The sequence below is a fragment of the Hermetia illucens genome, chromosome 3 (assembly GCF_905115235.1).
Source record: "Hermetia illucens chromosome 3, iHerIll2.2.curated.20191125, whole genome shotgun sequence".
NCBI lineage: Eukaryota > Metazoa > Arthropoda > Insecta > Diptera > Stratiomyidae > Hermetia > Hermetia illucens.
In genome coordinates, this window is record NC_051851.1 from 48242347 (window position 1) to 48256408 (window position 14062).

A 14062-nucleotide genomic window follows, 5' to 3' on the forward strand; every position below is an offset into this window, starting at 1 on the left:
TATCGTTAACGGAACACTTACGAACACATACAACTTCTTTCGTGATGTCGTTTAATTTAGATGCAATGCCTAGGAAAGATACTGTCCTCATGGCAATGATCATTGACTATAGAAAACACATCTGGAAGCATGGCCTTCGAAAATAGTTCCAAAGGCCCAAGGGTGTCCGCTTTCTACAACTCGTCAATAGACTAGACATTCTGGGGATAAACAAAGTCAGATGGTGGAAGTTTGGAGATGACTCCTCTCTCCCTGGCGCGGTACTGCCGTTTTATATCCTGGGGAGAAAGAGACGCCAATTCCTTACCAGATCTTGTTAGCAAGCAGCTTCGAAATGTGTGCTTATTGTTAACTGGGAACTAATTACTGCCAGGATCTTAAATGTATAATTCCGGCTCAGGTTCTGGGGCATCGCACTAATGGAAATTTCTACATAATATAGAGGAGAAGTCTTTCTATGTGCAACTAGATACATTTGAAGAAAGACTGAGGGTGATACTGTGATGACGATGGGACATCTGAGATCAGAGATATGACGTAACAAAAATGGTGAAAGGTTGATAGAATAAAGTGTGGACCCCGAAATTTAATGCGGATCTTGAAAGCCTTTTGCCTTTGCCGTGGAACATAGGTACTGGCGGAGATTCCACCATCTTTACGCGAAAAGGCTAACCGCCACGGCATGAAAATACGCACTGCTCCTCGCACTGCGCTCAACGGAGTAACTCACCTTGTCCCTATAATCTCTCCAGAGTTGGTATTTCCACTCATTTTAAATGCTATCAATCTGGAACCTTTCCCAGTAAGTACAATAAAGAGGTAATAGAATGCCTCAGGAATGAAGAAAAAGTACCTAGGTATTTCCTGTTGTCATGATAGTGGCTGAACTAACCATGATACCTATCAAGGGAGAGCTCGAAACTTTAATTGATAGAAAGCAAGTTTGGTTTTACTCTACTACATCCATCTGACTGACCACTTTAACACCCGCCTGGTCATTGTGGAGCAGTGTAAGGTGTTAAGTTTAACACTAAACTAGAGCTTCGCGAAGTAGAGGGCGAGGCATTCCGGAGAAACTAATAACAATCAACAAGATTTCATACCTCGGGACAAAATGTCATCTGTTGCATTTTCAAAGAAATTTTAAAGTTCAGAGCGAATAATTGCCATTGATGTATTTTCTCCTCGTTATCAATGATGTCTTCCATGCTGCCTTTCCCCAAACTTTGCTCGATGTTACCCTGTTATTGACATTGAAAGCCAATGATTGAAGATACACACTAACAAAACCATGATTTTCGTCCGACTCGCGTTTAAAAGTGTAAAATGAATATGGACGTGGCAGTAATCTGCAAACCTTCTTTGGAATTACGGCAGTGCTACGTAGGTGAAACAGTCATCTGGAAACGTGGCAATATGGATAGGCGGAAGGTCAGACACAAGAAAAATGGCATACCCCTGATAAAGCTGGCTGTATAAGGGCAAAAACTATAGCCCTAAAATTATTGTGGTAACGTGTATCTTGAAGTGGAGGAGCCAAGTGACGAACAATAGGGAAAACCCAGATAGACGGCTGATTCAGTTCAGTTTTCGAGGAGGAGATATTCCTAGCGGCTTTGAAAGGTGGTCAAGACCTGAATCGATTGGCATTGCAAAATGTGAGTTAGCTATGTTACCGGTAACTAAGGCTCTACAATTCCCTGACAGTGGTTCCACCATAGCACCAAACCAAACTACTGAAGGAAGCATTAAATATCGCTGTGGAGATCATCGTGTCGCGAGCGAGTAGACTGTGTCAAAGGACTGCCTACAAGATCGTCTTCGCGATCATTATGGTGACCGAGGGTAGGGAGGAAGACCAACAAGAGAAGAATTAGCAATAATAAGGTTCCGGGATTGGACGGGATTCCGAGCAAAGCCTTAAAATCAGACCCACATGATTCATAAGTACATTTGAATTCTTTATGGCGGAAGAACTGCTTTGAACTGCTGCTGCAATGAAAGAGGCGTGTCAAAGGAGAGCAACGTTAACTGCTTTTGCAGATGTCCTGACAACAAAACTGATTGCATCAAAAGGGTCATTTCTTTCAAAGGACCATTCTCAGGACCTCCGTCCTCCGCTCGGATAGTTCAATGGTTAGAGCATTAGGCTGTAGGGAAGGCCTCGGCTCAAATCTCACCGGTCCTAGCAGAATTTGCATCATAACTTGACGCCGGACACCAGTCGAGTCAACTGTGAATGAGTACCTGAGTCAAATTAGGGTAATAATTTTGGGCGAGCACAATGCGGTCAGCACCCCTTACAGGGGATTGTAATTATGTAGTTGGCCGTTACCGCCTAGAATGAAGTTCTTTAATATACTTCAAGGCCCTGATCCAAATGAACTGTTGCGCCAATTATTATTAATCTCAAAATTTACCCTACAGAAAAATCTAATCTAAATATTTTGGTAATTGACTGCAGAACTCCCCTTAAGTCCATCCGATAATAATGAAATTTCTCAATAATGTAAGTTGTGAGATAAAACATGATCCTGCCATGTTTAGTGTAAATCGCACCATTACTAACAAAGTTATAATTGATCAAAGTTGTCACTTCAGTGCAAATCCTAAGGCTTTGAATGCCAGTAGCACCGAAAGTGGATGTTCTGACATAGTATATGCATATACATTACGTGCTAGGTGCTAATGGGACAAATGTTTTTATAAAAGAAATATTCAAAACCTTTCATACTTGAAGCGTTCAGCTTCGGGTTTCTCCGACTTGTTTGACATATTGTTGATGCATATCATGTTTGAATTTGCGTGCCAGTATGTTCATCTACCATTATCATATAGCCCTATATCTAACATTTATTGATACTTACTGGTGTTGTCATGGTTACCTTGGTCATAAAATCAGTTGAGTAGTTTATGTTATTTTAAAAGAATTAAAATTTACGAAAACTTCGAGAGAGATCCTGACCGCAACAAGGGTTTTGCTCACTCGACTGCATAATCGAACAACAGTGAATGCTGTACTGATTCCAATGTTGGGTGAAAGGACCTACTGGCAGACAATCCTGCAAATAAAACAGAAACCCCCTGACTTGTGCAGGGGTTTGAGTGATTTTCTAGTGCTAGCAGATTTCACTCAATCGAGTATCACTTGTAGGGAAAATATCCTGTTCATTGAGCGCATGTTCAGTAAATCACGTGCGTTCACTACCCTTTTCTTTATGAATGGGGTTCAAACAATTTTACCATTCATAGAAACAGTTCGTCAACATCCTTTAGTTGTTCATGACCGTCCGTGAAATTCAGACATGACCTGAAAAGTGTTAGAAGTGAAGTATGTGAGGCAGATTAGTGACATCAACCTCAACTGACGGTTGCAATACCATCTCTGTTCGTTGATGTCCGGAGCATAAACATCAAAACTTTCTCTGATAAATCTGTGCAAAATTGAGTCCTTCAAATAAATGTCCCTCTTAGTTCAGTGTCCAATATGATTGAATATAACAATACCTCCCTCTATTATAATAATAACGTCTTTAACAATACAACTGTAAGTGATAGTGTAACACCATTTATGAATACTACGCAAAGCAGCATCTTGGAAGCTTATCCAATTCGTGATTCCTTGAAGTTAGTGATTCCTCTAACGATCCTATATTCAGTGATTTTCATTAGTGGGATGCTTGGGAATATAATTACGTGTATTGTGATAGCTCGGAATCGATCTATGCATACAGCCACCAACTACTATTTGTTTAGTCTGGCGGTGTCGGATTTATTACTGCTCATTTCGGGTAAGTGTGTTGTTACGTGATTCCATATATCATCCATTTGATCTGATAAAATTCTGGATGAGCAGAAAGGGGATACATTAGCCTTGTTGAATACATTTGATACCAAAAATGAATTATGTAGGCAAAGACCTAGTGGGGAAGGGGTAGTATAAAATTCAGTATCGAAATTCAGCTGCTACCAACGAGGTGTGGGTACTACAAACCAATAATGTGCGGCCACCATTCATGTGGCTTTATCAGAAGTTAGAAGGATGCATTGAAACTCTAGAATCAATGAAGTGGTTTATACCCCATCGACTGGAGTACTGAATATATGATAGTACGCGAATATTTAAAAAAGTAGGATAAGTGCTGTGTAAAATTCTCAGGAATTTTTGAAAGAGTATTACACATTACTCCTATGATTTTGTACCGACTCATGCTCTTTGTCTATCTATATTCCAAAAATACCCTACAATTGTCAAGAAGGAAATCAGTACCGTTACGAGAAGTTCTATCTTATTATAATAATTTGAGGGTTGGGGTTAAATATATGGGAAAGAAGGATACAGGTGTTTCCATTATAAGATACATGCCATGTGGTCGAGGAAATACCAAAACATAATAATACAGATTACGAGCTGGACGACGATTGATATGAAGCCCCAGTAACTGAGCATACTACGTTTGAAGGATCTTCTTTCTATTTTCGGAAATTTTCAGAGCTCTTAGTAATATTTAAACGTATCATTAGATTTGTAAAAAATGTAGTTAGTAGTGAGGTACCTGACAGTGAATCCCTATTGTATATAAACCAATCAAATTTAGTAACTGAAATGAAATATATAAATTCCATTTGAAACTGATTCGTGCTAGGTGGGATGCGGCCAAACAGACAAACTACACAGGGGGATAAGTTTATAGGAAGCTGGTTGTAAAAGAGGAAACTAACTGATTTCTTTTATTTGACTGGCATTCTGCGAATTTATGGTTGATTATTAAAATAGCCAAATAGAGCCTAAAGACAATTAAACCAAATTCAGCAAAATATTTTAGGTTTCTTTTTGCTTAGTTTATTTCCATGCTCTCTGGAGATCTCAATCCTCTGTAGATCCTTCTTTCGAATGGTTACTATGCTTCTTAGCAATTTGTCTTGGAAAGTTTTCAAGATAAGTGTGCTGTACTTTTATATGAGCTTGAAGATCTGCTTGTAAATTAGTGATTTGTTTGCGATGGTGACCTGTGCAATAGCCACATTCATCATATCCTTCCTTTTCCAGTTTAATCGAGTGTCATACCCGAATATTTAACTTCATTCGCATGTGATACGTTTCTCCCATTACTGATTTTTAATTCCCGGGTCTATTCTGCAATGTGGCCTGTAGTTTCGTTGATCCTTCCTCAGTATTTCCACCTGTTGTTAGGATAGTAATATCAGCAGCGAATGTTGCTATTTTGACTTCATCATCATCAAAACAAGTTTTTGATTTCAATATTTGTTCCCCCGTATTTTACTGTCTGTTGTTTGTTATTAAAATTGGTCCAACGTCTGTCTGTCTGTCCGTCATACGCACTTTCCTCAGAAATGGCTGCACCAATTGACACGAAATTTGGTGAAAACATGGAAACTATGAACCCCTACACATGAAGCTTGTTACACTTTTCGAAGTTGAGTTTAAGGGGAGTCTTCATATATGCAAAAAAGATCGGACATTTTTTTCATCGAATAGAGTCATGTGCAGTAGGTTTCGATGAGAAGCCGGTCTTAGTTTTGACTTTTGTTGGAAAGCTGGGGAGTACGGGGGGTTGAAAATGATGATTTCTTTAATGGACCTATTCTCAGAAACCATCCAACTCAAAAAATTTAAAAGAATGAAACTACTTCTCTCCATATCGATATCTATTCAAATTAAGTTAATAATAGTATTGTATATTGCTGTTTTTGAGAAATCTATTAAGTTTATCCTAGAGTTATAATGCAGTAGTATAGACTATAGCATGAAACATGATATAACCAAGTTTGATTAAAATCGTACTGTAACTGACAATTCAAAATTGTCCTTTATGTTTAAATTTACTGCTACTCAAGATACTTAATATCAATATCACACTGAAGTGAGTATTATGACATGCTAAATATATGTACCTATACATTACCGGCTACGTACCAATGGGACAGAATCAAATAAAACATTTCATACCTGAAGCGTCAAGCATCGAGGTTTCCGACTTGTTTGTAGTTTTTCTCAAGGTTAGAAGGTCACTAAATGTAAAGTTTACGGAATTCGGATACATATTTCAGTGATCAGTTACTCATTTTTAAGGTTTTGTGTAAAACAAAACTGTCTGTTTGTCCAACTGTCACACGCACTTTTCTCCAAAACGGCTAAACCGATTCAAGTGAGTGACATAAATTTAGGTTGGGTTTAATGGGGGCTCCCCATGCACGTAAAGGGGGGATGTAAAAGCCTTTCAGCGAATATAATTATGTGAAGTGTCAACTGAAAGATGTGGAATAATACTTTCCGAAGATGATACTCATTTTGGCGTAAATTATAAAATGGGTAAGTCAGGAGTCAAAATGTGCACATTTAAAGTGAGACTCATTTTCGGAAGCTACCTAACCTTAAAAATCTAAAAGCGCCATGTGCTTACATCATATCTGCCCGAGTAAACTTAAAAATAGAATATTACAAGCCTTACGAGGTTGAACCCTTTAAGTTCATCCTAGTTTTACCAAATCGCAGCAGGATAGATGACCGCAAAACTTCGTGAGAATCTGGCTATTAAACATTCGAGTGAAATATTAGAGCCCCATACATTAACACATTATTTCTCCCCAGCCCTTTTGCCCTTTGTCGTTGTTAAGTTCGCCCTTTTCAAATTTTGTATAAAACAAAACCTTATTAAATTCGATTCACTGTCTTTCTGGCCGTCCATCTGTCTGTCGGTCACACGTACGTTTCTCGAAAACACTGCGCCCATTGGCACGAAATTGTTTGAGAAGATGAAGAACAATAAACCAGCACACATGTGGTTACATTGCTAAAAGATTGTTACGAAAGATTTTTCCACCGAAAATGATCATATGGGATATCAAATGAAAGGCCTGAAAATACTCGCCGTTAAGATATATAAGATATATAAAATTTAACAATAGTATATTATTATATTTCGAACATTTACTGCGAACCCCCTTCAAGTTGATCCTAGATCGGCAAATGCAGTGCGGTAGATTTTAGTATGGAAATCATATTAGAAAATTTGGTGGAAATCCTACTATTATTAAGAAAATTATAGTAGGTCAAAGTTGCCTCTTTTATGTCGAATTACTACTTCCCATGAGATAAAATATTGTATTAGTACCACTTCGAATTGAACATCGAGTATATTCGACGTACATTTCACGAGGAGGTATGTATAATTGGGACGATTGTGTATTAAAATATTCTTAGATCACAAAACATTTCATACCTAAAGCGCCGAGCTTCCGGTTTCCGACTTGTTTCAAAACTAAAAGCAAAAAATTTATTTTTTCAGAATATCTCTTAAAATAAAATAATCAGGAATTGGATTTTTCGCCAGCGGGAGGAGGAGGTTTTGCGTGGTGCTTATTTAATTGATAATTATTCACTCTGTTCTAAAAGCCAGAAGTTAATGCAGAACGTAGTAAATTTTATGGTTTGTTACTTCAAAGCCGGAAATATACTATCATACTGACCTCCAAAACTGAAATTCTACCGAAGTGCATAAGAAGAGTAGTCAAGAGTTCTTTCAAATTCTTACATTATAAATGCATCTATCAAAATTCACTATTGCAGCTTTCTGTTTACATATATAAATGCATCTGAATTGAACATTGCCGCTTTTGTTTACGAATATGGGCATATGCTTCCAAATTATGCAGTCTTGCTGCTATTTTTAAGGTTTTTAAGTTAATAAAACCTTTTTAAAATTAGTTCGCTGTCTGTCTGTCCGGCCGTTGTTTTGAAGAAGTGAGAAATCTTCAAAAGACACTGGCCTGGACACACCAGTGTGCGGGATTTTCACCCACTAAAATCACCTCTAACTTCTACCTTGCCCACGGAACCACCATAAGGTATCACCTCACGGGGGGGAGTTAGTTTAATCTAGCTCTGTAACCTTTCGACTCTACGCAACGTACGTAGCTGCGTTTTTCTCCTCTCCTCTGACTTTAGCAGTTTGTTCTTGATGTGCTACGATTCTTGGCACCGCATTTTCTGGTACCAGCACCTCTCCAACAGTTTCCTCTAGATATCTATTTTCGTCCACAAATCTTGGAAAGTCCTCTGGGACTCCATTGGAATTTGAACAGTCGAGTGAGGTGTCCAGTTTAAACCTATAACGGTAGTGGCAATATCCTCCGTGTCCCGTGAGAAACAGGGTGAGATTATAATTAATCTCACTGTGTCGTCACTCCAACCATTCCTTAATGGCAGTGATGAACCTATGAGTGCACCGACCCTTTCTCGAGCATTCCCACCACTCTTGCCAAGTAGTTATGGATCTCTCCTTCTCAGCGTTCTTCGTCTGCAATAAGAGAGAGATAGGCTTCACATGTTTATGTTCGCCCTCACATCTGCCAAGAAGTCAATCGGCATCATTCCCGAGATGGCAAATGCTGCATCATCTGAGACAGTCCTGAGAGCAAAACATACCCTCAAGGCTGTCTCCCTCTAGACTGCAAGAGATTATTTGCATTAACTATTACCTGCAACGCGTTTTCCCAAGATGGGTTCTCATAGAGCATGATCGAGCTCACCACCCTGACTATAAGCCACCTAGAGGTTTACCGGATATCAATGATTAGTCTGGCTGTACAGAACCCATACTACCTATCTGAAAGGCCTCCTTAGTTCTCAACAACCGGGAGTAATCTATTATAGATTACTCGCTTTAATATTTTCCCTACAGTGCCCAAAAACATGTGGACCTGTAGGAGGATAGCTCACTTGGACGTTTATCAGCCTTAGGAAGAAGAACTAACTTCTTAAAATCCCATGCTGCTGAAAATATCTCCTCGGACATGCGCGCTTTGAACAGTCCAACGAACCTGTCTAGTGTTGATTTCACGGCAAGTTTCAGTGCCCTATTTAGTATGCCGTCCAGTCCCGGAGTTTTGTTGTCTCCTATCCGACCGAAGCTCATCTTTCGTGACCGGCGGACTTGCTGGAATGTGTCGGTGCCTTTATCTTGCTGGGGGAATAACCTCTGGATAATTTTTAACAAGACAGAAACGGTCTCTAAATCGCCCCATCACGATTTTATAGATGCTCCCCAACGTGTTATAGTCGTGCTCTTTTTTTCATTGATTAAATATCCTTACCGCGCTAGAAGCCGCTGTTCTGGCTCAGAAGCAGGCTGATCCAAGACTGGCCAGTTTACTATTCCACCAGTAGTTTGGACTCCTACTGGGGAATGAGCAGCTTCTGGGCATGGGCACATCATATGCTCTGGCAATGCATTGAGCCACATGCATAGTTCTTTCCGTAGAGGCGCTTGTCTGCCCATCCAAAGCTTTTGTAGATTAGCGTGGCATCTTTCTCAGATTCGGGCATGATGCCTATAGCTAAAAGAAGTTTCCCTGGTGATCGCTGTGGGTGTGGTCCTCGATGGTGTGCGGTCTACAATTAAGGCAAACCCCCTTCTCTGAAAAGTATTTACATTACAGCAAAAACATCTGATAGATTGTGCACCCTTGCATTTGTTTCTCTGTTACCCCACCCTAGGGCCCAAGCATTGAAGTCATCTGCAACTACCCTTGGACTACGACCTCTTGCTTCAAGAATAATATTGTCAAACATTTCCTGAAATTCGGACACTGCTAGCCTTAATGGGGTATAATATCATAGCTGGACACATACCCTCCGTTTATTTTCGCCCACACGATACCGCTCGGTCGCTGACTCGCAGTTTATTGTATGGCTTGTGAACGGCATGCCCATATCGCCGCTCCACCAGTCGTATGTATAACCTATACGCCAACGTTACGGCTGGTATAGTGCTCGCTAGTGATGGAAATTTCCACCTCGGACCAAAATAGTTTTTGTTTCAGGATTGCTTCGGCCTAGTTTAGTTAAAATGTATATAAAATATATAAGGTGGATTTCATTTGGATATAATTCGGACTCACGTCAAGTTTGCCATTATACATAAATAGTGAATACCACCACCACGCTGCTCCCAGGACAGAGGTGAGGCAGTTTCTGTCTCTGCCCTTGACGAAACCGTCAATCACTTTTATTCAATTGTTTGGGTGTTCAGCTAAAAAAGGACGGGTAGGTGGGCCACAAATGCGGAAGAAAGTTTCTTCCCAATTAGTCCGGTCCGACATCAACTGGATGCGGACTTAGGGCTATCTTAATCTACAAACAACAATTATCCTTCCTAAATTCTAAGCATTTATTACCCCGGGCAATATGCCGATTATCCCATCCCTTCTTTTCCTCGCATAATAGGTATTGCATCTATTAGCAATATAGCCTTTCTCACCATACTTTTTACCTATATCAAGGAATATTTTTAATTGGACGTAGGTACAATTGGGGAAACGTGTATAAAATATTTTTCCCAGAAAACAAACCCGAAATCTTTATATCCGAAGCGTCCAGCTTCCGGTATTCCGACTTGTTTATTTGATATATGCTTTGAAAGCAGAATATTTTAAGGTACACTGCAGAATCAGTATAATGGCACGCGATAAATAGGACATTATCTTCGGAAATTCCCTTAGTTACGAATAAATCAATGACATTTGGTGTTTTTGCAATTCTGTCGGCCAGTACCCTACGGCCTACCGCTATAGTAAAAATTACATTACATTTGAAGCGGCAACACTGCCTCTAGACGCTATTAGGATGGAGGTCCAGAATTTTGGAAGGGGGGGGGGCCTATTCTGCATGATATGAAACAAATCAACGGAATGCAGTGTTAGTAAATCTCATAAGGTGGCTTCATCTATCTATTTTTGCATGATGAAAAATGATTTCCAACTCTTGTAAATGATGTATTCCATTTGCATATCAAATTATTATTATTGAGATATTTATAATTTGTTATACTTTTGTCTCTTTACGTTGGACTATTTAAGTTTGTTAAAAATTAGGTTTTTGTTTTAATATAGCGCCTAATAACAGCGCCTTGCTTTACTACCTGCGAATATTTGATTTTCTGGTATCCACATAACAACAGGCGGCAATGCATTTGCGAAGCTCAAATATTTTTAGGGGTACTATCCGTGGGTGTGGCATTCCTACCTCCTACTTCCTGTAATTCTTTCAATATATCACAGCCTCTCTCTTACAATTCAGACACTTTGACTGGGAAGCAATATATTTTTGGATTTCGATTACAATGCCGTTTTGTGCCGTTGAGTTTCTGGAATCATTGGGTATTGGGTCGCTGACTTCTCGAAATGCTTCAATTTTGCCCTTCATTGCTCTGAACTTATAAACTTTGTTTAGATTCTCACCGTTGCCAAACGTGGGCCTCCTAGCCTATTAATTTTATTTTTCCTTTTTCGTTTAATTTTTTGTTCCTTTCCCCACGACATTCACTATGTCTAGAATCTTTGTAGTATCCATAGCCTTGCGAGATGTGCGGCATTTCGTTTGCCGCGTCCGCTTAAATATTCCCAATTTTAACATAGCTCTTTTCTTTCACAAAGGCTTGCTCATGCTTCATATTATTAAGTGTATTTCCAACGTTTGTTTCTGACTGGGTTAGTTGAGAAAAATCCGAGGTAGTTTTCAACCAAACACCATTAACGGAATATTAAGCGCCTGGGGAACGGCGATTAGCTGGACTTACCGAATTATGGAGCTAATGCGATTTTCGTTGGGTAATGAAAAATAAGGAACAATCTTGAATTTTTCACAGCACCCGGTTAGTGGAGTTTGTTCGGGCAAAGAGAATTTAAACGGAATCGCTGCATGAGCGCCACAAATACAAGATGAGGAAGTTTAGGGGTCAACACACTTTCAAATTTTTCATGAAGTAAACTGACACTCAAACGGTCCAAATCTCCACCAACTGGTTGGTGTGCTATTACGACGAGAATTGCCTGGGGTTTTAGAGGAAATCTATTTGAAAAGCCCGTACTGCGAACAGCACATTGACCTACACTTAAAAAGACCAACTTAGCTAGGCCATTTATAAATTCACATGGGTAATACTTGAATCAAAGGACACCAAATTTTCCACCACTAGCCATCAGAAACTTCAGCATTTAGAGAAACGTGACGCAATCATTGACATTTCTCAATTAGGAGCCAGCACTCCACCGGATTAAGCCAAGGTTTTGATATTTCTCTCTTATGAAGCCATAAAAACGAAAGGATTAAAGTTTTTTCTTGAACCATCAACTAAATTCGCCATTTAGAATAATTACCGCTAATGAACGTAGCGATAACGATCGCAGATAGCCTCATTTCCGATGTGATTAAAGCGTGTCATATCACTAGTCCAAAGTAACATCTGTGTCTCCATTAACGCAAGACGCCGTTCATTGTCTTTTATAGTTGGTCAACACTCAGAACCATAAAGAGAGACAGAATGGACAACATTGCGGTAAATTTTCGATTTGAGACCTTCGTTGATACGTCGATCATCGTCAGTTGTGGAACGCCACTTCATCCAGGTTGCGTTAATGCGTGAACCAATTTCATAACGCAGTTCTCGATTGCCTGAAGTGTTGTCGTAAAGCATACCAGCTTCATTCGCACCCGGTCAAACACTTTCTCTAGATCCAGAAATGTAATGTAATAGGAAAAGAAACTACAAATATAATACTTGAAATTTCTAGAGGTTGTTGTAAGATTGAATTTTGTCACACATTTCAATCCAGAGGACTCATTGCGCATAAGTACAATTTGCAAAGAAACACAATAGAAACTTTCGTGAGGATCAAACGAACTTGCTCGAACTCTTTATTTGATCTTCTTACAAGTGTCCTCGTTCGTCTCCAATTTAACTTAGAATCTAGGATCACACCCGGCTAAATGGGCAAAAATTTCCCCTGTAAAGTAGATACTTTACTTTGAAGGAAAGTGGCAATCTTTGTCCGTTTAGCCTGGGAAAGTTCGAGAGATTGGGCGTTGCTCACAATCTTAGCCTCTTAGATCAGATTTTGTTATCCTGGCTCTTTGCATGGAAACTATTCCTCCAGTTCTATCCTAGTTATAGTCTACTCGAAGACTTTGTATCTCACGTTGTTGAATGCTATCGCAGACTCCGTGGTGCTTTCAATGGCTTACTTAATATTGTTTTTTTTTTTAAATAAATCGCAATGCAACCATGAGGCAAAGGACCAAGTTGCAAGAGATTAAGGTTGCGAAGCATTCTTCTTCAACCTTTGTTCCGATAAAAAGCGGGATCTGCTCGTCTTGCCTAATCTGGATGCAGTCGCGAGACTTTCAAATCACCATATATCATGTCAAGCCATCGTTGTTTCGGCTGGCGTTTTGATCGTTTCCAATCGAATTCTCGTTAACGCAAATTAGATGACTATATCATCGAAGACACCGCCCCCGCAATTTTTATACGGTCGGTGCAAACCCATATTGTCGGCGGATATTCTCATTTCGTATGTGATCATTGCGTGTTACGCCACAAGTCCAATGCAACATCTTGGTCTCCATTACCGCAAGGCAAAATTCATTTCCTTTTATAGTCGCTCATCAGTCAAAACTATAGAGGGCTACAGGACCGACGGCAATGAGGAAAAGTTTAGATTTCAGGTAGCCCGTCCTGCCGCGTCAACGGAGGTGAACGTCCTGGCATTGTTTCGAGAATTTCGCTCAACGTGATCATCATATGATCATATGGTTTCTAACTACGTCTAATGTATTTTTTTGGTTGGTTAGTACAGTGGAGTAACTCCAACTTTATTTATTTCTTTCCCTGATCTCAGCATTTTATTTATTTTTATTTGTACTGTGGATATTACAAAGTAAGCCGCCTCAAACCCTCCTCCTTTATCTGGCCTTGGCACTAGCATGTTATATAATACATTTAAACATAAGTTCCGGTACAAAAGTGGGGCACTTTACAATTACGGGATATGAACTAGATGAAATAGGAAGCTAAAAAGAGTTATTGGGGAGTTAGATGGAATAACAAAATAAGGAGAGATTCAAATGTAGGATCTTCTGGAAGCGACGAGGAATACTTACATGCGAGTATGAACCAAATATCAATAACAAGCTAAACGGCAGCTAAGAAAATGTTCCTTACAATACAATTCTGCAGAATAATTAGTAAACCTACTGTAA

At 39.5% G+C, this 14062-nt stretch overlaps 1 protein-coding gene across 1 annotated transcript in view; it reads left to right on the forward strand.

Annotated features, from left to right (window-relative positions):
- Positions 1-3298: 3298 nt before the first annotated feature.
- The window catches only part of LOC119653219 (pyrokinin-1 receptor-like), a 379838-nt gene continuing 369074 nt past the window's right edge, over positions 3299-14062 (forward strand). The window contains exon 1 of the mRNA XM_038057794.1: positions 3299-3791. Within this exon, the coding sequence (XP_037913722.1) occupies positions 3488-3791 (304 nt within the window). The 5' untranslated portion in view covers positions 3299-3487. The remainder of the gene's footprint in view (positions 3792-14062) is intronic.